General features: G+C 48.2%; 3 protein-coding genes across 3 annotated transcripts; 2 read left to right on the top strand and 1 right to left on the bottom strand.

Moving 5' to 3' along the window:
- The first annotated feature begins 790 nt into the window (after positions 1-790).
- On the top strand, positions 791-6,569 carry flot1a (flotillin 1a). The gene is made up of 13 exons (XM_076139324.1): positions 791-1,009; positions 1,501-1,564; positions 1,774-1,849; positions 2,280-2,370; positions 2,553-2,696; positions 2,829-2,948; positions 3,035-3,130; positions 3,273-3,425; positions 3,507-3,688; positions 3,892-3,937; positions 4,124-4,261; positions 4,436-4,600; positions 4,699-6,569. The coding sequence occupies exons 2-13, from the start codon at positions 1,522-1,524 to the stop codon at positions 4,717-4,719; spliced, it is 1,275 nt and encodes a 424-aa protein (XP_075995439.1). The 5' UTR covers positions 791-1,009; positions 1,501-1,521; the 3' UTR covers positions 4,720-6,569.
- Positions 6,570-7,871: 1,302 nt separating this feature from the next.
- LOC142989869 (solute carrier family 22 member 13-like) lies at positions 7,872-10,920 on the bottom strand. The gene is made up of 10 exons (XM_076139588.1): positions 10,576-10,920; positions 10,171-10,274; positions 9,876-10,030; positions 9,565-9,733; positions 9,300-9,429; positions 9,106-9,197; positions 8,816-9,027; positions 8,400-8,508; positions 8,100-8,312; positions 7,872-7,977 (listed from the first exon to the last, which is right to left on the bottom strand). The coding sequence occupies exons 1-10, from the start codon at positions 10,918-10,920 to the stop codon at positions 7,872-7,874; spliced, it is 1,635 nt and encodes a 544-aa protein (XP_075995703.1).
- A 4,170-nt stretch (positions 10,921-15,090) lies between these two features.
- trak1b (trafficking protein, kinesin binding 1b) lies at positions 15,091-25,156 on the top strand. The gene is made up of 18 exons (XM_076139040.1): positions 15,091-15,234; positions 15,450-15,644; positions 16,995-17,071; positions 17,202-17,318; positions 17,431-17,531; positions 17,820-17,925; positions 18,022-18,100; positions 18,177-18,307; positions 18,400-18,474; positions 18,599-18,736; positions 18,841-18,917; positions 19,158-19,406; positions 19,508-19,788; positions 20,981-21,099; positions 21,171-21,381; positions 21,474-21,579; positions 22,651-22,776; positions 22,857-25,156. Exons 3-18 carry the CDS (start codon positions 17,021-17,023, stop codon positions 23,506-23,508), a joined length of 2,619 nt encoding a protein of 872 aa, XP_075995155.1. The 5' UTR covers positions 15,091-15,234; positions 15,450-15,644; positions 16,995-17,020; the 3' UTR covers positions 23,509-25,156.

Genomic DNA, 25,156 nt, shown 5'->3' with positions numbered 1-25,156 from the left:
CAGGAGGCGCTCGAGGCCAAATACAGGGGGCGGGACCAATGGTTTGGCACGAGCCTGTCACAAAGACGACGACAGCGATTGGCTGCTGTATCTGACGGCTCCGTGGTGATTGGGTGAGAAAAAGGGGTCTCCGTGACTCGAACGCAAGGACCGGAAGAAAAGAGGGAGTGCCGGGATTTGTCATCATCACTTTTGTCCTGTTGGCGATATTTTCTTTCGTAGGTGACCCGGATTGAACAGAATTGAGTACAATAGAATACAAAAAGAATATACAATTATATATTTAACTACCACAAGTGTTTTAGGTATTTGTTTGTTATTTATTTATTTGTTCTGACATTTGTAATTTATTATCATTCCTTGATAAAAGTACATTTATTATTTGTTTTTGTTTTTCCCTTTCTTACACACATATAATGCTCATATATGTTTTTTTCACATTTGTGTACTACATCTGATATCCTGTCTGTTAAAACATGGATCACAGGTTTAAAAATGATTTTCCGAATATATTAAAGGCTTCGTTTTTCACATATTTCAGTTGTACATTTGAGATCATAATTTCATGTTATTTTTTGTCTGAACTTATCTAATATTTATTCGGGGAGGCCTTTCTGTTCATATTAATCAGAATTGACCATGGTGGAAGGAGGACTTTCTTTAATGCTTCTCTAATAATTGCCTTGATATTTAAAAGTTTCAGCGAATGAGAAGCAGCTTTTTCTAACGAAACTGATAAGAAATATTTGTTAGTATAATGAAAAATTAAACGCATCTTTTTCAGGTTTCAGGTCAGTTCCCTCTTTACGTCGCTAGATGGCGGAGTCGCTCAGGTTGGCCGATGGGCGTGTTCAGTCGGAGTGTCTGAGCCGCTCTGTTGTGTTTACTGCCTCATCAGCTGGTATATAACGGGAATCCGCGTCACTTGGAATAGAAAAATAACGCAAATTAACCGAACACAGGCCGCTGTTTCGTGTCTTTATAGGTCACATCATTCATATAATAACCGGTAAGTGCTGCTGTTTGACTCCATCTACGTCCGTTTGGCTGTAAACACAAACGTATATGTCACATTTATTGAATTAAGCGCTGCAGATTGATCCCCCCGCAGAAATTGTTTGCACGATTAATCCCCTACGTGTTTGTCATTATTTGAAATAATGAATGGCGTTGGTTTGCGTTTGTTCTTTTTATCCTTGTTTATTTTTGCGGCGCAGCATCTATGTAAATTAGATTTGAGCTAGCTAGGCGTCTGGTCGGTTCCTCCCTCCCTCTCCTTTAATTCTGGTAAATTCTGGGTTACGGGAGAGCTTCTGGATTATTATTATTATTATTATTATTAGACGCTAAGGTGATCCGAAGTAACATCTATAGAGCAATAATACACCTGACCCATCCTTTTAGTGATGCTACACCACTTTGCAGTACTCCAGTCTGACCTGCAGATGGACCCTGATGGGGCTGATTTCGAATTAACCCATTAATTCTTTTGTTTTTCAGTCTGACAAAGATCTGCCAAACATGTTCTACACGTGTGGTCCCAACGAAGCTATGGTGGTGTCAGGTAACACCATGCCCTCCTGCATCATTGTTCCTATTCAAACACACACAAATCATTTAATCTAAAGAGTTAAAATAAGTGACATCATGTGTATCAATGTGTGCAATATTTGTTTGTTGATTGAAGTTACGGCCCTATCATGCAGCTTTAGTGGCGTTTGGATGAACACCAGACTCCACTTTGAGGCACTAATTGGTTGATCTCTGCCTCAGGGTTCTGTCGTTCTCCTCCCCTGATGATAGCCGGAGGCCGAGTGTTTGTGATCCCCTGCGTCCAGCAGATACAGAGGTGGGAAGACACTAGAAACATTTGGTTACATCACAAATATTTACTGTATATTCACATTGCAAAAGTTTTTTTACTCTAAAGAAGTCACTGATGTTTGTTGTCAGTTACCAGATCACATGAACAATTTGATTTCTCTCACCTGACAAATGAAACTGAATGAAATGTTTTCCCCAGGCAGGTCAAAACACTTTGTGATGTTCAAGTGCTCACTCTGTAGTTGCTTCTCTTCCTGTGTCGGTTCCAATTCCTCTCGTGGCACCAGACCGACTGTTTGTGCTCTAAGTGGCCCTGATATGAATCACCAGAAAAACCTCAGAGCTTCTAACTCAGCGCATTTACAACGTGGATATGATTCCACATTAATGCACCATGCAGCATCAAAGTAATGTGTAGCCAGTCAGTGATGTTTCCTTCTGTGTGTTCACTGCAGAATCTCCCTGAACACTTTGACTCTGAACGTCAAGAGCGATAGAGTCTACACTCGCCACGGCGTTCCCATCTCTGTGACGGGAATCGCCCAGGTCAGTACCCAGAACACAACGGCTCTGCAGAGGAAACAGCAGCTTGCTTCGTCTGGCAGAGCAGGAAGTGCTTCAGGAATGTATCCACCTAATGCAGTTTCCATGTCATCAGGAAGAAAAGTACTATAGATGTTGGAGAGTCTTTCACTCCCACTGATAAACAAGTTGCTCTTTCTGAACAGATGAAGATCCAAGGTCAGAATAAGCAGATGTTGGCTGCAGCCTGCCAAATGTTCATGGGCAAGTCTGAGGCTGAGATCTCCCATATTGCCTTGGAAACACTGGAAGGCCACCAGAGGGCGATCATAGCACATCTGACTGTTGAGGTAAAGCCTGTTTGGATGCCCAGACTGAAAGAAATCCTCTCGTATAAGCAGTAAGCAGAAGGGCAGTGATCTGAGTGGATCCAGGTTTGTATGAGTCCCTTTGCTCATATTGAAAACATCTTCATCCTACAGGAGATCTACAAGGACCGGAAGAAGTTCTCTGAGCAGGTTTTCAAAGTGGCCTCTTCTGATCTGGTCAACATGGGCATCGGTGTGGTCAGTTACACACTCAAAGACGTTCACGATGACCAGGTAAACAAAGAAGAATTGTTTACAGCTTTGAATATGGCAGTGTTTATGATAGAAGCTGACTGTTCTGACTCACGTTTTGTGCCCAGGATTACCTCCACTCTCTGGGTAAAGCTCGCACAGCCCAGGTACAGAAAGACGCTCGCATCGGAGAGGCTCAGAACAAGAGGGACGCCGTCATCAGGGTGAGATATCGTGTCTCCTTCAGTCGTGCTGTACACAAACAAGCCACTCAATGAGACACAGAGAGATCCCTGTTTCTTCCCTTTCTGTAATCCTGTTAATGTCTTTCTCTCTCACACACACACACACTCACACACCCTGCAGGAGGCCCATGCGATGCAGGAAAAGATCTCGGCTCAGTATAAGAACGAGATAGACATGGCTAAGGCCCAGAGGGACTATGAGCTGAAGAAGGCAGTGTACGACGTGGAGGTTTACACCAAGAAGGCCGAATCTGAGATGGCCTACCAGCTACAGGTACACAAGTCTGAACGACAACAGGGAGTACGATTCACAAGACCAAAATGCCACACTTTCAAACTGCTGCTCTGTTCACAGGTGGCGAAGACAAAGCAGCGCATTGAGGAGGAGAAGATGCAGGTGCAGGTGGTGGAGCGCACTCAGCAGATCACCCTGCAGGAGCAGGAGATCACCCGCAAGGAGAAGGAGCTGGAGGCCAAAGTGATGAAACCGGCCGAGGCTGAGAAGTATCGGCTGGAGAAACTGGCCGAGGCGCAGCGGTGAGTCGTGATCCTGTTTATAAGAAGCTGTCAAGATTCAGCTTTAGGTTGTGAATTTAGATAAATGAAAAGCTGTGTTAGATCCCAGACGACCAGATGTAGCTCAGACAGATGTTCTCTTTAATATTTGGAATGGTTCCTGGCGTCCATCTGTCTTTTCTGATCCATACGCTGGGTCTGACTCTGCATTTCTGTCTGTCTAGTCGGAAGATGATCATGGAGGCTGAGGCTGAGGCTGAGGCAATCAGGGTGAGTCCAAAATAGCCACAGAGGTCCAGAGGATCATGTGTGTCTGTAACTCACACCACATATATTCCAATTCCATGTGAGCCCAGTTAGTGTTTTATATCATTCAAACATTTACTGACAGTGTCCAAATCCCTAGATTGAAGTCTTTTTTCAGTGTGACTGACTCTCTTATTCCGTCTCCGTCAGATGAAAGGCGAGGCTGAGGCTTTTGCTGTGGAGGCGAAGGGTCGGGCTGAGGCAGAGCAGATGATAAAGAAGGCAGAGGCCTTCGAGCAGTACAAGGACGGAGCCATGGTGGACATGCTGCTGGAGAAGCTGCCTCTGGTGAGAGACGAGAGGCCTCTACAAGCTCGCACACACACACACACACACACACACACACACACACACACACACACACACACACACACACACACACACACACACACACTGTCCCCATCTGTTTTTGAGTGGCCACAGTTAAACGTTTTGGTAATGATTCACACTGTCCTCCACTAGATGGCAGAGGAGATCAGCCGGCCCCTGGCAGAGGCCCACAAGATCACCATGGTTTCCAGCGGGAACGGAGAAGTGGGAGCAGCCAAACTGACAGGAGAAGTTCTAGAGATCATGACACGCCTCCCTGAGACACTGGAGAAACTGACCGGTGTCAACATCTCACAGGTAAGACACACACACAGACACAGACACTCAGGTCAATGATACCACAACACAAACGCACCCAAACCTTCCTCTCTCATTTCAACCCCTCCCTCCTGTAGGTTACTTCCCGTACTGGCTGAAGAGGACAAATCACCGTGGCGACCAGACAGCTCCAGCCTGTCCACTGTCCCCGCCTGTCCGCCTGTCTGGGTTGTTCCTCTGCATGAATCTGTGTATTCCCTCCTCCACCTCCCCTCTGTTGTCTTACATTAACAGCGTGTCGTCCCCATTCAGCCCCGTGACACCTTCACTGTCATGAGGAGATATCGTGAAATTGAACTACGCTCTTTTGTCAGGTCGTATTCAGGAAAAGTGTCTCACAACTCGCCTCCTCTGTCCTCTTCCTCCCTCTTCATCTGTTGAACTGTCCGTGTTGCACTAATCCAGAACATTCTCTCTCTCTTTCTACGTCTCTCTGCCCTGTCTGCATGTACCTCACCCCTCCTCCCCTCCTCCTCCTCCTCCTCCTCCAGTGTCCACTGCCTTGCTGCAAAACCTTAAGTGCATCTTAACATGCAAGTGTGTTTGATAACCTTCCATTCTTCTTGTAGTTGTTACATACTAACACTACCAACACTGCAAACTAGACCAAAAACTGCAGCCCGTCACCTCAGGCTCTGTTTACCTAAAGACACTGCTTTGTTTAATCCAAGAGACTTCAGTTGATTTCATTTCATTTCCCATTCCGGTTTGTTTACTGTCGCTGCATGACATTTTTATATTTGAGCTACAGCTGCTGTACGTTGCTATCAGGCATTAGAAACATATACTGTAGCCTTAAAAGAGTTTAATAAGGCCGCAATCGACACTAACCTGCAACTCCACAATGCATTACAGATGTTTACCCTTTATGTATGTAGAGCCAGTTCTGTACCGTATGTAGCATTTCTCCTAAAGGTACTGTTATTATATGAGATGGATTATATGATTATATGACTTATTACCAGATATCTGTTCACCCTTATTCCCTCAGTTTTGGAAAGGTTAAGTTGAGTCAGATACATTATCGCCATGGGTGACGCTGATAAAGAATCATTCATCAGTTTGTCCTGCTGTGTTATATAGTGTATCTTTATTGTTTTCTTTTCTTAGTTTTGTACCAAGCTGTTATTTATTTAGGAGGAATTTAAAGTGTTTGTCTGTATATCTGTGTTTTCTCATCTTTCAGTCATCCAGGTCCATATGCTGCTGAATGCTGCAGGTCTCACACTGTACTGTACTGTGCTGTTACGTTATAACTTATACAATCTATTCTAAGCCTGTCTCACTCTCAACCCACCACCTGAACACAACCTCTGGGTCTGTGCACCAAAATCTATGACGTATTATTGATTCATAATGACCTCATACATCTTCTAATGGCAACTAATGTCTGCTGTTCTGCGTGGTTGGGTTCACGCCTGGTTTTGTATAATAAAGAGAACTTAATCTAACTGAGAGCGGGAGAGGAGAGTGACCACAATCACATCATCGCTCCTCTGCTGAGGACCAAACACCCAAATGTATTGCAGTGTTTCCGTTTAAAGCTGTGTTGTGTGTATCTCTGATGAACGCTGCTGTTGTCATGCATGCATTCCAAGCTGCCGGACTTTAAGAATCATTTTGTTTTGCAGCTGCAGTACCAATCAGAATGGTTTAGACACGAATGCTGCGTCGCTGTTGAACAAACTCACTCGGAAGCCATTAGAGAAAGAAAAGCCTGGAGAGAAGGAAATGTTTACCTAACGAGTCGTCGTCCTACTAACTTTAGATTCTACTCTGATTTAAATGTAGTCAGGCTATCAGTCTGTGTAGATGAGCTTTCTATTTTACTGTCAGTGCACTATGAGAAATGCAGGTTTTTAGCCAGATGTTATTCTACTATTCTATACACAGTATTCTTGCCATGATGTTGCAAAATGGAAACAACTTCTGTCCTTTATGGGTTCAAATAAAGCGACTTCTATATCCTACATGCTGCTACGTGTGTCTTATGTTTGAGTGACTTATGTTTTGCCTTTCAGCGCATTACTGTCATTAACACTCACACACCTCCATCAAAGCCAAACCAGCCATCACATCAGCCCTGTTGTGCCAATAAAACTGTTTTTTCCCACCACTAGAAAAGTAGAAGAGGCTCTTAATTGAGTTAATTATTATGAGAGTCAACCTGGGGTTTTAAAATAGTCTGCGTGTTTACATTTCTCATTGTAAATGCAGATTGTTCAGCTGTTCCCTTTATAAACGCTTGCATCCAGCTTTAACATTTCCATCTCTAAACAGAGCGGACATGTCAGGACTGTAGACATGTAAATGCATCGCAGCATGAGAAGCCCCATTATCACACCAGGTGGATCCAGACGGACAGATGGTTTACATGCTTTCATGGCTCATCTACCGCCAACCTGCTGGTGTCTGAGTGAAGTACAAGGGCATTGTGGGTACAAAATTTACTGGACTGTAATAAAAACACAATTTGACAGTTAACATATATTTTCATAATGATCCTCCACTATCACAGCAGCGAGTGTGCCTCTGGGTCTGTGTCCGCTGGGTCCATTAGGCCAGAGAGTTCTGTTGTGATCACGTTATGTTAATGTTGGACACAATTATGCAGAACACAGACAGCAGAACATGGAATCAGGTGGGTAACAGATATTTTAACAGAACAAACACAAACCAGGATGAAGCAGGTAGAGACACTGAGGCTGGAAATGCTGAAGCTGAATCTTTGACGAATAGAGTGTGAGTGAAGCCAAAACAAAAGGTAAAACCGCTGCCACGGAAACAAGACAAGGCAAGACACAAACTGGGTTCAAACTAGATCAGTTGCAATGTATTGACTGTAATTAAAGCTGAACTCTGGCAAGGCCTGGCTGGATTACCTGGAGTCTACATAGCAGCACTGATGAGCCCTCAATCAGCCTCAGGTGTGTGCAGTCAGAGAGCGGGAACAGAAATGAGGCAGCCACACACTGACAAAAGTGGGATATGACAGATTGATCTTCTCCTCACAACATTGTACAAAAAATAATCCAGCAATCCTCAAAAACATTTACAAATCCCACTTTACAAGCCTCTCCTCCAATGACATCATCTGTGTCACTGTGTACGTGTGTGTGTGTGTGTGTGTGTGTGTGTGTGTGTGTATGTGCATTTAGACTGATACAACATGCTGGTGTGTATTTGCATAGACGATGTTCCAGTGAGGTAGAGGCTGTAGAAAGAGTGAATAGATGTTTGCCTCTGTGTGTTAAGCCTGATTCCCTAAATGGTGCAGCTCTTGCTCTTGAGTGTTGCTGCTTGCTGATGGTTTAATGTGGTCACACGTCTCAGGCTTCTCCTGTTTGGAAGGAGACCTGCAGGAGGAAAAACACAAATCACAACAAATCACGCGCTGAGCAGGTAACGGACCAACTAAAAGTCTCTCTGTGCCGGCCCTTCCTTTTCTCCGTTCGGGCGCCTCACAGCTTGGCATTACCTCATATCCCAGTTCACTGCGTCCTCCATGGTATCAGGTAGAGATCTGCCAGCGGTTTCAGGGAGCGCCAGTGCCAAGACGGCACCCAGCAGCGGGGCGATGCCGAAGATGACCAGGGGCACAGTGGGGTTGTGGTTATGAAGCATGTTGATGAGCGGCGCTAACACACCACCCACCCTCGCAAACATGCTGGACACACCGATCCCTGTTTGACTGATTACATAGGAGGGAAAGGAGGTGAAGTGAAACTGACTGATGTGTGTTTTTAGAAACTTGGTGAAAGTAACACACACTTCTTACCGTATGACAGTGGGGAAGATCTCTGCCGTGTAAACATAGATGACAGCAAAGGAAGCCGTCATGCCAAACTTCCCCGCCATGGCCAGACCGGCCAGGAAGTTAGGGTGATCTAGAGACGGAAGGAGAGAGAGGATGCTGAGGAAAGCTTATTCCAGGGACAGAGAGACTGAGCTACTATCAGTAACTATATTAAGTCATCTCGGCCTCAATATCTTATGTTATTGCAACCTTCGTCATGCTCTTGGAATGCCATTACAAACAAGGATGTATGGATAAAGGTGAAGGACAGCTCACAGACGGGCACTATGTCCATTACTGTTGTTACTACGTTTACGGTCAAGTACGTTCCGCTCACATTATTTAATGTAATCCCTGTTCTGATATCACATGCAAACTTCCCTTCACAGTTACACTACCTGCAGGGACGGCGAGCATGAGCAGACACGCCAGACCTCCAATAGCCAGGAAGCCACTCTGTGAGAGGCGTCGACTCCAGGGCAGCACCAGCAGCACTAGCGAGCGAGCCGGCATCTCCACCAACCCAAACACAAACTGAGTCAGGTAGATGTCCGTCCCTAATCTGGACACGCCCAGCGAGAGGCCGTAATACACCAGCACGTTCACAAACCTGGAGGGAAACCAAGAAGGGTTGGATTTCTCACTACGACGTTTGAGTGACACACACACACTTATAGACACAACTTACCAGAGGTAGAACAAAATCAAAGACCTCTTCCTCATCTCAGGCGTTCGCACAAGGTCAGCTGCAGAGTGACGTCGCTTTACTCCGCCTGGAATCTCACACTCTCGAATCTGGAGGTCAGGGATACACATGAACCAAAACATCTACAAGTCAACACAACCAGACACACTGACTGAAAACAATGATTTTAATAACACTGTGCTGATATGAACCTGAGCAGCTGGAGGCATCACACGGCCGTTTACAAACGCTGCCTTCCTGAGGAGGAGGATGGCCTCTTCCCTCCGGTCATTGGCCAACAGCCATCTGGCAGATTTAGGCAACACCCTGAGAGAGTGTGTGTGCGTAGGGTCGAGACATTAACGGCATCACTTTACAGTAACAAACAGAGTAAGAAACATGCAACAATGTGTCTAGAGTAGATAAATCCAGGCTTGTTATTGAGGCTTGTTGAGGCTTCACCATATGTAGAAGATGAGTAAGAACCCTGGTGCTGATATGGCCAGCTGCAGCTTCCTCCAGTCTCGTATCAGGTACGCCAAACCTGCCAGCAGCATGTAGCCCAGGCCGAAGGCGTAGTCGGTTATGATGCCGGCCAGCATTCGTCTCTCCGTACATGTCCACTCAGTGCCTAAGTATGGAAGGAGACGGGACAAGAGACGAGAGGAGACAGGAGACAAGAGAGGAGACAAGAGAGGAGACTGGTTGGTTTGGAGGTCAGGGAAGAGAAGACTTACAGAGGATCAAGGTGAGTTGGTTCTGTGTGCAGGTACCAAGCACAAAGGCATTGATGATGACTCCAGATATTGTGGTGCCGACCACGAAGCGAAGGATTGTGTAGACGGTGAAGCTTGGAGCGAAGGCCGCGGCCACGCCAAAGACTGTCTGAAGAGCGATGCCGAGGAGGAGAGTGAACCGACGGCCATACCTGAGACAGAGACGGGGAGAGGACAAGAGAGTGGACAGGCATCAATGACCACGTCGTCACCTTTCAAGAGTGATCTGATGGCCTGTGTGTGTGTGTGTGTGTGTGTGTGTGTGTGTGTGTGTGTGTGTACTCCTCATCACCTGTCTGCCATGGCCCCAAACAGCACAGCGCCCAACAACAGACCGGACATGTAGATGGATGATCCGATGCTGTTCCAGCTGGAACTCTCACACACCAGGTCCCACTACAGGAAACAGAAGGGGGAGAAGGCGTGTGTGTGTGTGTGTGTGTGTGTGTGTGTGTGTGTGTGTGTGTGTGTGTGTGTGCGTGTGTGTGTGTGTGTGTGTGTGTGTGTGTGCGTGTGTGTGCGTGTGTTGTTGAGGCACCTTTTTATCTCTCATCCACATCCACATTCTGTATCTTTACCACACAAAAAGTAAAAGTTTACAATGTTACATGTTATATTCTCTTAACTAGACTCTAACAGGAGTAACAAACTACTTTCAGGCAGATGGAAGTTAATTGTTGACACTTTCTGTCTGTACCTCAGTCACTGTGGTGCTCTGGAACGTCTCCTTGCTGTACTCCCAGCCGTGGCCACAGGGGGCGCGCTCGGTCCAGTTGCCCCCCGAATAGAAACAAGAGGAGTCCGGGTGGCTTAAATTCAGGCTCATGCTCACATTCATGCTCAGATTCAGGTCAAGGCTCTGGCTAGGATTCAGGTCCAGGCCCGGGCTCTGTCTGCAGTGGTGTGGGGGCGTGGCTCCCGTAAAGATGCTCACCATCATGTGGAAGGCGAGGAAGAGTTGAGGTAAACAAATCCATACATACAAGACTTTCTGGTACCTGCCGAACCCGCCTATGGAAGACAGGATCTGGTCGAAATTCATCTTTTGTGAGGGTTGGGGAGGAGGGGAGGTCTTGTTGCGGAATGACTCCATTTAGTGGGTAAAGCTGAGGAGAGTGGGAGCTGTGACGTGTTACCCAACAAGTAAACAAAGTCAATCAATCTGTTTCCCGTTGTGGCTCTGATGCACCAAAGCAGCTCCTTCCCAAAATGATGAAGAAAACGGACGAATAGATCAGTCAAAGCATGAAAAACTCGTGCAGAAGTTCCATTGTTGCAGCTATCGTTTGCCAAACACAGTAAAAACAATTATAAAAGTACAAAAGTCGAGCATTTAAATGTAAATCGATGTCCAAAGAAGTCCACAGGCTGCGACCTGTTCGCTGTGGCAGCTGGGAGTGAATGGTTGCACGCTGCCAATGCCTGGGATAGGAGAGTGTGTTGCTCATGCGCACTTCAGCAGCCTCTGATAGACCCAAAATATTAATAACAGTGGGACAGATACTTAATCCCGCAGCATGAATCCACCAAGGCAGAGTATTCAACTAAACTTTAAAGAGGTCCACTTAGAGAACATTACTTGAAGCAAAGGTTCAGGAGCTCACAATGTATAACTATTAGTGTGATGTATATCAGCAATGCCTGACTGTCAATCAAATGATATCAGTGCAAGAAGTTCGTACTGAACTTTCAAAGTTTTGGAAAATAAATATGTGCAAAGTAGGGCTGCATTTCAAAATAAGTATAAAATAATTAAAATTTGAAATGTGTTTAAAACCTCTATGTTTGTCTAGTAATACCGTTTCACATTAGAACTTTTAATACAACATATGGGACACACTGGTTTAGTGCTGCTCCCAGTCGGAAGTATGAAAAGAAATGACTTGGTCCATTCCGAAGAGCTCCATTTTAATCTCCTATTCTCCGGCTCAATCGTCTGTTAATCTCCCTTTCTTTCCCTATCTCCAACAACAATGAGGCCGCCAAAAGAGAGGAGGTCACGGCTTGGCAGGTAAACAACCTCTCTCTTAACATTAGCATGACAAAGGAGATGATTGTGGACTACAGGAAACGTTGGGGGGGGGGGGGGGGGGGGGGGGGGTCGCTGAGGTGGAGAGAGTCTCCCATTTTAAATTCCTCGGTGTGCACATCAGTGACGATCTCACCTGGTCTAGACATTCTTACAAGGCAGTGAAAAGGCAGTGAAAACTGCCCAGTAACTCCCCAGTAACGCCTGGACTTCGTCTCCAGGAGACTCTAGAAGTTTGGCATGTCTACCAAAGTTCGCACCAATTTCTACAGATGTATTGCCAGAGCATCCTCTCCGGCTGCATGACTGCATGACTGCATAGGACGGCAGCTGCTCTACCGAGGACCTCGGGGCCCTGCAGAGGGCGGTAAAGACAGAGGAGCGCATCATTGGCTCTAATTTTAGATTTAACAATACTGCTGTACAGAGTGACCCTCTGCTGCCCCCATGTGTTCAAGTACTGAAACGCAGTGAGTCCCCTGCTAAACATGAAGTACAGGGCTGGACACTGACAGATTCCACATCCTGGTTATTTGAGCTACAGTTAATAAGTCAACAAAGGAAGTCATCAAGATGTTTCCTATCAGTCTCCTCAAAGATAGGAACGGAAACTATTATTCCCTATTTGTGGAATATATGTGGAATAAGAATATACATATTTTTTCTGAAGGATTACAACCGTTGCAATGAACTTAAAAGAAAGTGATATTCATACAGATGTTTAGAATGATGAATAAAAAGGCCGTTTTCTGTTGTATTTATTCCTTATTTATGGATTAAAAATGTCTGCCATCTGCACAGATTTAAGCAAAGTCATTATGAATTGTGTTATGTTGTTAATTTTCCATAAACAGTATGGTTATAATACAAATAGTCCACATAGTGATGTCACATCATCATTACAATACTTATTATAATTATCATAATTTTGACCCTAATGCATTGTTTAATTAATAACAGATTTATTTTGAAGGTTTGACAGGAAGTCCTCTATATTTGTATTGTGATACGGTGACAGTGGTCAGGGAGGCACCGGAGAGAGTGAGAAGGAGACGAGCAGCCCGTTAGCAGGGGGCGGCAGGCAGGCAGGCAGGCAGGCAGCAGGAGAGGCGGAGTGGACCGGGTCAGGACCGCGCCAAGCATCAACCCCCCGGTGACCTTGAAGATCCGGTGCCGGTGTCGTCATCGCCGCGGAGCGTCGAAACCCAGCGGCCCGGCCTGCTGACAGCTGACAGACGAGGGACGTTCAGCCTTAATCTGCCATTTTCCGCCTCTGCTGGATTAACCGGCCCACGTTTTGGATTTATTTGTGAAAAACCGCTATCCGGATCGGTCTCTGCTGTGTGTGAGTAAATACCTCCGGCTGCTTGTTTTCACATAAACAAACCGCTTTAATGTCATTCAACACGCGGCTCACGCGACGTCACATCAGCTGATCTTATTCTCGTGTTTATTTTGTGAGCGATCAGGACGCAATTCATGAAAAGCCGCGAGCCGCATCCGTGACGCGCTGTGCTGTTGTAGATGAAGCCACACCCTCAGCCTCCAACTACACGCTGTCTGCGCCACATGCATGAATGAAGCCCGGGGGCCCACTTACTGGGGGGACTGGGGGCACTGGGGGCACTGGGGGATCAGCATCAATAGCCTCCATTGTACTGTAAAGGGGGTTACAGGCCCGGATGTGGGTCCAATCCAAGGGTCCAGTCTGTGATGTAAAGGTAAACACAAAAGGCTCCATCATCACTAACATCCAGGTGCTGCTGTCACCTTCCAGCTGGTTACTGAAGAAAGAGAGCACACTAAAACTAAATCAGTCTGTGTTAGTCTACACAGCAGCAGTCCAGATCCAGTTCAGATGTTGGACCAGGATTTACAGGACCAGATAAGATTCCACCATGTTGTGTTTAGGTTTGGACCCATCTTCAAACTGTTCAGTGTAGGATGCATTCAGGGACAATCAGCCCTTAAACGTTGGATTTGAAGGCTTAAAGGTTAATACAGATGATTTGTTTTAAAGGGTTTTGCTGGCACTTTGCAGACACAGTGTTTATTCATGAGTTATTAATGTGTAACGACCCATTTAGGCCATTAAACGCTCCTGGAGTCTTAAATTGTTGTCAGTTTGATGGCCACATTCGTTCCCTGAGCACTTCCAGCCCAGCAGTTTACGACTCAAATAAAGCTGCTGCAGTCTAAAGGCTTTCCCAAGGTTGCAGTCATGCTTGCAGTGTGAGCGATCAGGTGCAAACACACACCTCATGTCTGCTTTGTTAGTTTGTGTGTCAGTTATAATCAGGACATACCACCTGGTCATGCACTCTGTTATAGCAGCTCCCTGGATGGACGCCTCACACACACACATACACACACACGCATCACAGCCTCTCTGGAGCTATTTTTACTCTGTTCTCCCACTGTGATCCAGCTGCACACACACAGATGTGTTGTGTTCGCTGACTGTAGCCTGCCGCAGCTCTGCAGTGATGCACAGAAGCGTGCAGAGTCACAACAAAGTGCTGCAAGGTCGCTATCTGCCTGCTGCTGGGCTGTAATGACTCACTGCCACCACCAGAGGGAGATCTTTACTCGTCTTGTTCAGGTCATGTAGGTCAGGGGAACGGCGGACGCAGAGGGAGCAGTAATTAAAAACGTCTTCCTCCCAAGATTCCAAAGTTCAAGTTCCACGCTTCACAGTTTCCTACAGCAGCTGTTACCTGACCTCTGACCTCTGACCTCCCATGGGGGCAGGAATAGAAACGAGATCCCAGACATGGATCGATGCCTCTCTGGATGTTTGTTCATATCAGGAGAGGCTCTGATGCTGCGTCTGCCTTCATATTCATTTCCTGTCAGATGAGACACCGCATCGGCACGACGGAGCGACTGAATGCAGCGAGTTGGCAGGAGGCAGAGTGCAGAGTCAGCAGAACCAGCAGCAGCAGCAGGGAATGAGATCAACGCTGTAATCAGGGACGACTGTGGCCTAGTGGTCTGTGTTAAGCTCTCTTCCTCTTCTTCTCTCCTTCCTCCTCCTCCTCTCCAGGCTGCTGCGTTTCCCCGTCTATCCGCCTACCTGCCAGCAGGAGTGGGGCTCTGGCTCCAGAGGCCCATGGCCCCAGTTTCCCTGCACCAGTGAGAGGTGAGCCAAGCTGGCCTCCCCAGCCTCCCCCTCCCTGTCCCCGGCCCCAGACCCGGACCCTGACCCGGACCCCGAGCCTGAGCGGCGCCGCGCCGGCGAGGAGCAGTATGTGAGCGAGGGGGAGCTCGTACAGCCTGAGACGCGAGCGGCGCCACCTGACTGCAGGGACGCCGAGACCATCACAGGTATACATGCATGTGTGTGTTTGTGTGTGTGTGTGTGTGTGTGTGTGTGTGTGTGTGATGTTCTGAACAGTGCAGTACCACAGTTCTCCAGTTCAGTGAGATGTGTGTGAATAATGACTTCATCTCTAGGCTACAGGATGTGACTGGCTCACTTCCTCACCCTCCTCCCCTCTCTTCCCTCTTCATCCCTCTCCCCTCTCTTCCCTCTGGTTCAGATGTGTGTAACAGCACCGACCTGCCTGAGTTTGAGATCATCAGTCTTCTGGAGGAGCAGCTGCCGGTGTACCGCCTCCGGGCCGACACCATCTACGGCTACGACCATGATGACTGGCTGCACACTCCCATCATCGCCCCCGACGCCCAGCTCGACCTGACCACCGAGCAGATCGAGGAGACGCTCAAATACTTCTGTAAGTCCGTCGCTTTGAGGGGATGGAGGAGAGGAAGTTATGTAATCTTCAAGTGATCCTCAAACTAATAATCCATCAATCCTAGATCAATGTGTTGTTGTTGGAAGGCAAAGTAATCAAAGTGTAGGAATTGTGGAAACTTCTGTGTTCGTGTACGTGCGTCTAGGTTTTATCAAGCAGCATCACCATAGTAACTGTTGCCGGGTGCATGTAGATGTGCATCCTTGAAGGAGAGAGAGACGGGAGGGGGGGATAATGGAGTAAAAGAGAGGTGGAAAGGATCTGTGGGAGTTCAGTGGGCACGTAATGATACAGACCAGGCCGCGTCACTCCCCGGAGCTCTGTGATTGGCTCCCTCCTCCCATCGCCCACCGCGTCCGTCCAGTCCCGTCGCGTCCCCTTCGCTCCCCTCTCGCTCGTCAGCGGCTTTATTTCCCTGCGCCGCATGTGTTTAGGACGTCCGTGTGGGGGCGGAGGGTAATTCAGTCTGTGGGCCTGTTATTAGCTGAGCTGCAGGAGAGAGAGAGAGAGAGAGAGAGAGAGAGAGAGAGAGAGAGAGAGACAGAGAGAGAGACAGAGAGAGAGAGAGAGACAGAGAGAGAGAGGGACAGAGGGAGAGATGGACGAGTGTTTGGATTGGTGATCATTTCTGCTCATTGTTCCGGAAAAGAGATGGACAGCAAAGGCAGCACGGAGGGATTATTACAGGAAGGATGCCAGCTGGGTGACTGGGGCTGTGCAGAGGGCAAGACAGGTAAAGCACCGGCATGATTACCAGGACAGAGAGAGACAGAGAGAGAGAGAGAGACAGAAAGAGTGACAGACAGAGAGACAGACAGAGAGACAGACAGAGACAAGAGTGACAGAGAGCTTTGTTGTGATGATATTCCCAGGCTGATCTTTGATTGGTCTCATATCTGCTCCGTCCTCTCTGTGATCTAACTTGATTACAGGTTCAGATCCCTAACAAGGCCGCTAACTGGATCTTGATCCAGTTCCTTATAAATGCTTTCATGGCGACGCTTGTTCTCATCTTTGTTGTTCTCAGTAAGAGGGATTGACTGAAGCGCGCTGAGGCTGAACTTCCTCTGTCCATCATGTACCCAATAGCTGTGTACAGAACATTATGGATCACTGCCGCGTGATCAATACGATCGATCGCCTCAGGGCCACATGGAAAACATCAAGCCCTCTCACACGTGGACGCCTCTCTCTCTCTCTCATGATAACGTGTCACATCCCAAACATGACCCCTCCCTCACCCCTGACAGGACCACTTCCTGCTTTATGTAATGTAGCTGTGTGAGCATGTGTGTGTGTGTTCATGTCCCTGTGTGTGTCTCCTCACAGTGCTATGTGCAGACAGAGTGGGCCAGATGACGAAGACCTACAATGACATCGACGCTGTCACACGTTTGTTGGAGGAGGTGAGAGAGACGGTGCCTGACTTCTTATGCAAGCATTTAAAAGTGAATTTAAAAGGATCAACCCTCTCTTCTGCTCTTCTCTTCTCTCCATTTCTCTCCTCTCCTCTTCTCTTCTCTTCTCAACCAATAGAAAGAGAGAGATTTGGAGTTGGCTGCCAGGATCGGTCAGTCCCTCCTTAAGAAGAACAGGACTCTCACGGAGCAGAATGACTATCTGGAGGAGCAAGTGGGACAAATCACAGAGGAGGTGTGCAAAGCCTCTGATGTGGAGCTGATACACACACTTACATCACACTTCTTGCATACACAGCAGATCATGAGAGTGTTTGTCTCAGTTTGTCTCTGTGTGTCTCCTCCAGGTCGCACAGCTGCACCACGAGCTGAACCTGAAGGATGAGCTGCTGCAGTTTTACACCAACGCTGCCGAGGAGAGCGAGGACGACTCCGGCGCCTCCCCGACGTGAGCGCCTGCCCGCCCGCCTTTGTTTGAGTTACACAACCTCCCCGACGTCTATAAATAGTCCTGCATTCCAGCTTCTGATACAAACGATGACAAAACAGAGCAGCAAGGGAAATCAAGCCACACTTCCTCATCTTGATTTACTCAAACTCTTCCAGTTCTCCCAATTAGATGGTGTTGCATCATCCAATCATATCAGTTCATCCATCCTCCTGATCAATACAGTGAAACCATGGTGCTTAAGCCAAAATACACTGGAGTGAAATGTTGATCCTGCTTTCTCTGCAGGAGGAGGGCGAGTAAACTGGACGCTGCTTTGGGAGGCTTTGGTGGCGACACACTCCATAGGAAACTGAAAGAGCTGGAAGAGGAGAACCTGTCCCTGCGCTCAGAGGTATCTACACACACACACACACACACACACACACAGGCAGAATCTGAGGATGCTTAGACCCCTGCAGAGTGTATAAGCATGCATGTCCACACGCAGGCCAGTCATCTGAAGTCAGAGACGGAGACGTATGAGGAGAAGGAGCAGCAGCTGGTCAACGACTGCGTGAAGGAGCTCAGTAAGTCACACACAGCTAACAGTGACTCATCTGAGCTGTGACCGTGGATAACGCTTCCCTCCGTCTCTCCTGTCAGGGTCGTCTAGTCTCCAGATTTCTGTCATAGCGGAGGAGTTGGCTCGCAAGACTGACGACGCCTCCAGGCAGCAGGAGGAGATCACACACCTCCTGTCTCAGATAGTGGATCTGCAGAAGAAAGCCAAATCTGTGAGGATAAACAAGCAGACCACGTTTAACCAAGTTCCTGTACTGGTCATTGCACTACGCTCACTGAAACGTGTGTGTGTGTGTGTGTGTAGTACGCAGTGGAGAACGAGGAGCTCTCTCAGCACCTGATCGCAGCTAAAGACGCCCAGAGGCAGCTCACAGCAGAGGTAACTTCATCACAAACACACACTTCCCTGCTCTCCCATCAGCTCCTCCTCCTGATCCTGATTGATCAATACTTATCAGTCACATATCTGATGTGTGCTGTTGTGATTCTCTTGTTGACGACAGCTCCAGGAGTTGGAGGAGAAGTACTTAGAGTGTATAGAGATGCTGCACGAAGCCCAGGAGGAGCTGAAGAACCTGAGGAACAGAGACTACCCTGCAGGGACGCCCAGGCGCTTCCACCCACTGGGACTCTACCCCATGGTGAGGGACTGAGAGAGAGTGTGTGTGTGTGTGTGTGGGGAGGGAAGGGTGTGTTGGAGTATCTGATCATCTTTGACGAGTGTGTGTGTGTGTGTGTGTTGCAGGATTCTCTGGCAGCTGAGATCGAAGGAACAATGAGGAAGGAAATGAGTTTGGATGACCCAGAATGTGAAGAACAGAAGTATGTTCCTCATATTTACGCTCTGCTTGACCTTTATTGTATAATATCTAAGTTAAAACATGCATTTTGTGTTTTAAAAGCCTTCCACAGGAACATATTTGTGGATTTTTCCCACTGATTCCCATTTTTGCCTTTTGTGTTCTATACTTTTGCTCCTGTAAGGTGTAGTAAATGTGTACACCACTAGATGGCACTGTTTACTTTTAGGTTTATTTACATTCTGTACCTTGGTTCATGCAGGACTCACCGCAAACGCGTGTTCCAGACAGTCAAGAACATCAACCAGACGAGCCGACAGCGTTCTCTGACTCCATCTAACTCCAACATCCCCGGCTCCAACCAGTCCCTGTCCGCTCGCACGTCGCCCCAGTCCAGCGGCGTGTCCACCCCCCGCTCCACGATGTACGGGGGCGACGTCAGCGGGGACGGCAACCCCCTTGACAACCGGACACAGAGCATTCTAATGGAGACTGCGGCCAATCGGGACAAGTAAGACAGGGATGGAATCAGTCAAGCCGGGCGGGGGAGGACATTGGGAGTTTAGTGATTTTAGTTTTTGTGACACGCTTTTCTTTCTTCTCCTCTGGCAGCAACCCCGAGAATCAGGAGAAGAAGACTAGCGGAGCTGAGGACCTGCGTCTGGCCCTGCGCCGGCTGTCCCTCCGGCGCCAGAACAACCTGAGCGAGAGGCGTTACTTTGAGGAGGAGAGGGAATGGAGGCGAGGAGGGCGAGCGGGCCTCCAGGACGCCCTGGGGTTGGGCCAAGAGAGCGCAATGACGCCCTCTGAGAGCATCATGTCTCTGGGGAGCGTCCACCTCTGGGCCTCTCGGGGGCTCCCAGACAAACTCCAGATCGTCAAACCGCTTGAAGGTGAGGAAGAGAAGGAGCACAAGGCGGGGAGGAAGAGGGAGAGTGAGCGGCATCGGGTCGCGGGGGCAAAGAAAGGGTCAGAGGGCGAAAGGGAGCGAGGGTGGGGCTGGGTGAGGAAGACCAGGGCCTCGCTGGAGAGGGAGAGAGGAAGGAGGTGGGCCAGGGAGCGATCGGGGAGCAGACAGGCCAAAGGGACGAGGGAGAGGAAGGAGAGGCCGCTGTCCCTCATACTCTTCACCTCCTTCTGGTCTGTCATGCACCACCAGAAGTCCAGCAGGTTTCTGTCCCCGCACAGTTACTGTAGAGACACACAACCCAGAGGCTGGCTGTAGACACACACACACTCACAAGGAAGCGTGTGTGTGTGTGTGTGTGTGTGTGAGAGGGGACAGAAAAACAGTCTGACATGCTATCTAGAATTAGGATTGAATTATGAGTGAATCCTCTCCAAACCTCAGTGGGCAGTCAGGTGAAGCTTCATGCTGTCAGCCTGTGCTGCCCCCTGCTGGTCAATCAGCCGCCCTCTTCTTCCATTATGATTTATTTATCCATATTCCTTTACTCTCTCTTTTTCCTTTTTCTTTTATATATTTGCTTTTCTGTCCTGTTTGTTCTTGATTCATTCTGTTGCCTCTCTGCATCCATTTCTCCATTTCAGCTTCAATGTGACAAATAAAACTCTTTTCTTGCCCTAACTGCTCCATTTCATTTCATTCTCACTTCCTTCCTTTGCTTTTTTTCACTTTCCAGTGTCTCAGTTCTGCTTTATAATCCGTCTCTTCATGTCTGCGTCAATGTTCCACTAATGAGCCAATGAGATCAAAGCATCAAAGACAGGATCACTATTTGATTGGTTACCTGTCACACTGACATATGTTGACATATAACTTCTACAATATGAGAAGCTAATAGGATGAACGGCTACTTTACTAGATGATAAAGGCGCTCCTTCTTCATTTTAAAGCGCCATCTTCAGTTCAGTTGATTGTATTATAATTATTTCAAATGAATCAATGAATCAATTCCACCAATGTCACAAGATCAATGGCACATAAACATTCGTTCATTCATCCATTCTATATTAAGAACATTATGACCTCATCCCTATCTAAGTCCTCAATCATCCCTGACTGCAGCTGTAGCACACATGTGCCTGTAGGTGAGGTGTGTGTGTGTGTGTTTGTACCATCAGGCTCAGCCACCCTGCACCACTGGCAGCAGCTGGCTCAACCTCACCTGGGTGTGATCCTGGACGCCCGGCCGGGAGTCGTGCCAAAAGGCTACCGACCCCTGGAGCTGGAGTTAGAGCAGGTGTGTACCAGTGTGTGTGTATATGTGTGTATATGTGTGATGCTCACTCTGTCTCTCTGTGCCGTCTCCAGGTGTATCCATGGGGCGGCTTTGAGGAGGACGAGCCAGGGGAGCAGTACTTCCAGAACCTGCCCACCTCCTCGGCCTCGGCCTCCCCGGCTGTGCCCCCTGCCTCCGGCGCCGGAGAGCCCAACCTGGGGCCGCCCCCCTCCAGCCTGGCTCCCCCCTCTCCAACCACCTCTCCCTCCCCGTCACCCCACCTCAGCAACACCGATGCACTGGGTGAGGACGCAGCAGAGAAGATGTTTGTCACACGTTTGTATCATTGTTAACCTTTTATAATGTGTATCTGTGTTTGTCTCTGTGACCTCCAGCTGCATACTACCCAGGTAAATGCATGGCTCACACCAGCTCCACCTACACCTTCACTACCTGCCGCATCCTCCACCCAACTGATGAGCTGACCAGGGTCACGCCCAGGTAAGCTGCACACACACACACAACTAAGTGGTCAGGATACACACACAGATCCTCCTCCTGGGTTCTGGTGAGTTCTAGGTCACGACATGAAAAAGCAACTTCAACACAGTCAAAGTAAGAGAGTAGAAGTAGAATGCAGTTGTTCAGAGCAGAGATAGCTTTGAACGAGTGGTGCATGAGATTTGGTTTTCCAGCTCAGATCGTATTTGAATTGTAATGCTTGACACACACACACACACACACACACTCTTCATGATTCTACCCTGACAGATGTGTTTTTTTCCGTTCTAATTTTAAACCAAAGCGCTGCTGTTTTTCCTTCCAGCAGACGGTCACACACTGATTCTCTCTCACTTCACTGACTCCACTTGGATCTACACACACATACACACACACACACACACACACACTCACCAAAGTGTTATCATTGTATGAAAAATGAGATGATGATGATGTGGAGGATTGTTTTTCTGTGCGTGTGTGTTAGTCTGAAGTTCAGAGGTGGTTGAACATGGCACTGTAGACTGCAGACTGCATGATGCCCTTATACGGTCCTGCAGTGTTTACATACTCTACTAACAATTCATCCTGGTGTGCTTCACCTCCTAGTTGTTAATAATCCTGTTCCACCATTATTTTAACGCTGCTAAGAAGAAGCGATTGGTCTTTATGTGCATCATAGTTCATGGATCTTAGCGTTTTGTTTCTCTTGTGCAGTTTTTATGTGAGTGAGAGTGTGTGTGAACAAAGCCCGGCTGTCTGTAATTAACATCACTATTGTAAAAACACTTCAGATGAAATATGACATCATAAACAGGATTCATCTGAGCGTGTTTATCCTGATCCTCTGACAAGCTCACAGCACTTAGAGGTGAGTTTGTCTGAATCAGACTAAAGCCCAGAGGACACATTGAACCAAAGCAGCAGTGTGTGTGAGTTTGGATTCGGTCCAAGCGACGACATTTCATCAATTATCTGCTAAATTATACATGAAGGCGGCTTATGGCTTCAATAAAGCTCCTGTGTGAGCACGCTTTGTTTTACTTTACCCTCTCGTCTCTTCCCTTCCAGTCTGAACTCGGGCCTGACGACGTCTTCCTGCGTGATGACCAGCTCTCTGCTAGCCACGCCCACTGCTACGCCCTGCACCCCCCGCAGGCTCGGCCTCAGGCCCTCAGAATCCTCCACAAACCTCAGGCACGATGCACACAATCGTTCACTTCCTTCACTTTTCTCTGCTTTACTCCTGATTTAAAGCTTCTTTTTTTCTTCTACAGAGATGCAACTCGCACCACCAGCACCTCTCTGGGATTAGTGCGCCTCCTGCAGGAGAGAGGGATCTCTGCAGCCATGTATCACCACAGCCAGGGCCTGGAGCACGGCCCGGTTAGCGGGGGGCTCCTGTTCAGCACCTCCATCACCCCTCACAGAGCCGCCAACCCCGACCCCCTGCGTCCCTCCACCCCTCCCAACTCCCCCACAGGACAGGGAGGGGGCGGAGGAGGCGCAGACACCCCTGTGGGTTTTGACTTCAAGAGCCCCTCCTATGACAACTTCCTGACCTCCAAGCCGGCCCGTTCCATTTTGAAGGAGGTGACGCGGGGGATGAGAGGCAGGCAGAGAGGGAGAGACTGCGAAAGCCAGACGGACGTCAGCGTGACCGTCCACAACCTCAACCTGCTGGACAAGGTGAAGCGTCTGGGCGTGGCCGGGGCTCCGGGGGCCAGAACAGGGAGTCCAGGACCGATATTGGGGCCTCTGGGCGGCCTGCGCAGGTCCGGCTCCCCTTTTGGTCCCGACAGAATGCGGAGGAACAGGAGTTACCCAGCTATGGTCGGGGCCAGTATGGCTATGAAGGGACCAGGGCCACAAGAGGAGTCTGAACTACTGCTGACCACCAGGGTGTCAAAGCAAAGCAGCCTCAAGTAGGACACAGGACACAGGACACAGGACACAGGACACAGGACACAGGACACAGGACACAGGACAGGCTGCTGAGCGGTCACCTGGAGGCCGAACACTTACTGACACTGTTTCTAACAACAACAACAACAACAACACAGCACTTCTGAGCAGTGAAGGCCTCAGTGTACCTCAACGACTCTTAAGAGAGATCAGAGCACTAAACCAAACTGTTATCATCCTTAAAGCGACAAAACATACTGAAGTGTAATCATGTCAATCATCTGTCACCTGCTGCTGTGTCTTCTCTTTCCAACTCGGCTGTGATTGGTCCACAAATCTAATCAGATGTCTGGTTGCAGCTGGACCGGTCATGTGACCTGTGACAGTCTGTGGAGGCTGAAGTACACTGAGGCCCTCAGCCGTCACTAATGTGGCCTCCTCATCTTCATCACTCACTCACACACTAATGCAAAGCAAAGCATCCAAAAGCAACAGAAATATGTCATCACAGGAAGCATATCATGATCTGTACTGTCCTTTACTGCATGACCAAACTATGACATCAGGCTCTCAGGGGCCTCAGGGTGCAGTATGATCCTTAAACTATGCAGTCAGTGCTGCAGGCTCCTCCCCCTTCTTCGTCACATTGCTGCTGTGGAGGCTGACTCTGCTGGATAGATGTACTCCTCCCATTTCTACCTTTGTAAAACTCTTAACTCCCACACGCTGGCATTTATACTTATATATCACATTCGCAACGGCAGGACAGTAGTGAACTTATTTGTTGTAGTCGCTGTAGCAACAAGCCACGCCTCCTTTTCCTTTGCGAGCACTGAATAAAAGTGCAAATCTTTCTGACATTTTTTATCACAGATTTATAATACACACACACACACACACACAACATATATGTGTAATAATGTCATCCCTCGCCCCATCTCTCTCTCTCTCTCTCTCTCTCTCTCCCTCTCTCTCCCTCTCTGTCTCTTTAACCTCCTTGAAGTGATTAGATCCAAGGCTGGCAAATCCCTCAACAAATCACTGGAGAGATTTTCCGTCAGTATTAAAGATGCTTCGGTTTAGTTTCCTAATTGCCCATTAGATGAGGGAGGGGTGTGTGTGTGTGTGTGTGTGTGTGTGTGTGTGTGTGTGTGTGTGTGTGAGGGGGGTTGATGGTGCCTCCGCTGAGCCGCTCAGATCAATACCTGAAGCCGCAGCTCACAAAGAGGCCCGGGTCTGGAGGAGAGCGATGAGTGAGGCGATTGTGGCTTATCAGTCGTTGCGGTCGGAAGCTTCTGGATGTGTTCTTCCCTCGGGGCGGCGAAATGAAGCAATACTGTGCCTCAACTCTGTGTGTGTGGGCTCCTTCATGTTCCTCATGTGCTGGGACGGGAGTCTGGAGGCAGAGTGTCTCCGTCTGAGGAGCGGCCAAAGCTTTGTGTTGCACTGCTGTTTATTTATTACAAACATTATCCTGTATTTAAACTGTTTTTCATACGATATTGTGTGGTTTCACCGTGTGTGTGTGTGTGTGTGTGTGTGTACGTCATCAGCTCTGAATCACTGGCTCAGGTAGGAGGAAGAACCTGATGTGTGGAGCAGAAGCAGTCTGGTGTGAGGGTCAGGGTCAGGAGGAGAAGAGAGGGAGGGTCATGTTTTTCAAAATAAAAAT

Source organism: Genypterus blacodes, unplaced genomic scaffold (assembly GCF_046128005.1).
Source record: "Genypterus blacodes isolate CSIRO-AG114 ecotype Tasmania unplaced genomic scaffold, CSIRO-AGI_Gbla_v1 ptg000438l_1, whole genome shotgun sequence".
NCBI classification, from domain to species: Eukaryota; Metazoa; Chordata; class Actinopteri; order Ophidiiformes; family Ophidiidae; genus Genypterus; species Genypterus blacodes.
The sequence above is the reverse complement of the archived record's forward strand: the minus strand, read 5'-3'. Positions and strand labels throughout refer to the sequence as shown.

Excerpts from the sequence above, each read along its gene's own strand:
- trak1b (XM_076139040.1), top strand. The coding sequence starts at position 17,021 with ATGACGAAGACCTACAATGACATCGACGCTGTCACACGTTTGTTGGAG. Across the intron at positions 17,926-18,021 it reads ACCTGTCCCTGCGCTCAGAG|GCCAGTCATCTGAAGTCAGA; the intron begins GTATCTACACAC and ends GTCCACACGCAG. Across the intron at positions 18,101-18,176 it reads CGACTGCGTGAAGGAGCTCA|GGTCGTCTAGTCTCCAGATT; the intron begins GTAAGTCACACA and ends CTCTCCTGTCAG.
- LOC142989869 (XM_076139588.1), bottom strand. The coding sequence starts at position 10,920 with ATGAATTTCGACCAGATCCTGTCTTCCATAGGCGGGTTCGGCAGGTAC. Across the intron at positions 10,275-10,575 it reads AGAGCACCACAGTGACTGAG|TGGGACCTGGTGTGTGAGAG; the intron begins GTACAGACAGAA and ends TGTTTCCTGTAG. Across the intron at positions 9,028-9,105 it reads TTGATTTTGTTCTACCTCTG|GTTTGTGAACGTGCTGGTGT; the intron begins GTAAGTTGTGTC and ends GTTTCCCTCCAG.
- flot1a (XM_076139324.1), top strand. The coding sequence starts at position 1,522 with ATGTTCTACACGTGTGGTCCCAACGAAGCTATGGTGGTGTCAG. Across the intron at positions 2,371-2,552 it reads CTGTGACGGGAATCGCCCAG|ATGAAGATCCAAGGTCAGAA; the intron begins GTCAGTACCCAG and ends CTTTCTGAACAG. Across the intron at positions 3,131-3,272 it reads AGAGGGACGCCGTCATCAGG|GAGGCCCATGCGATGCAGGA; the intron begins GTGAGATATCGT and ends CACACCCTGCAG.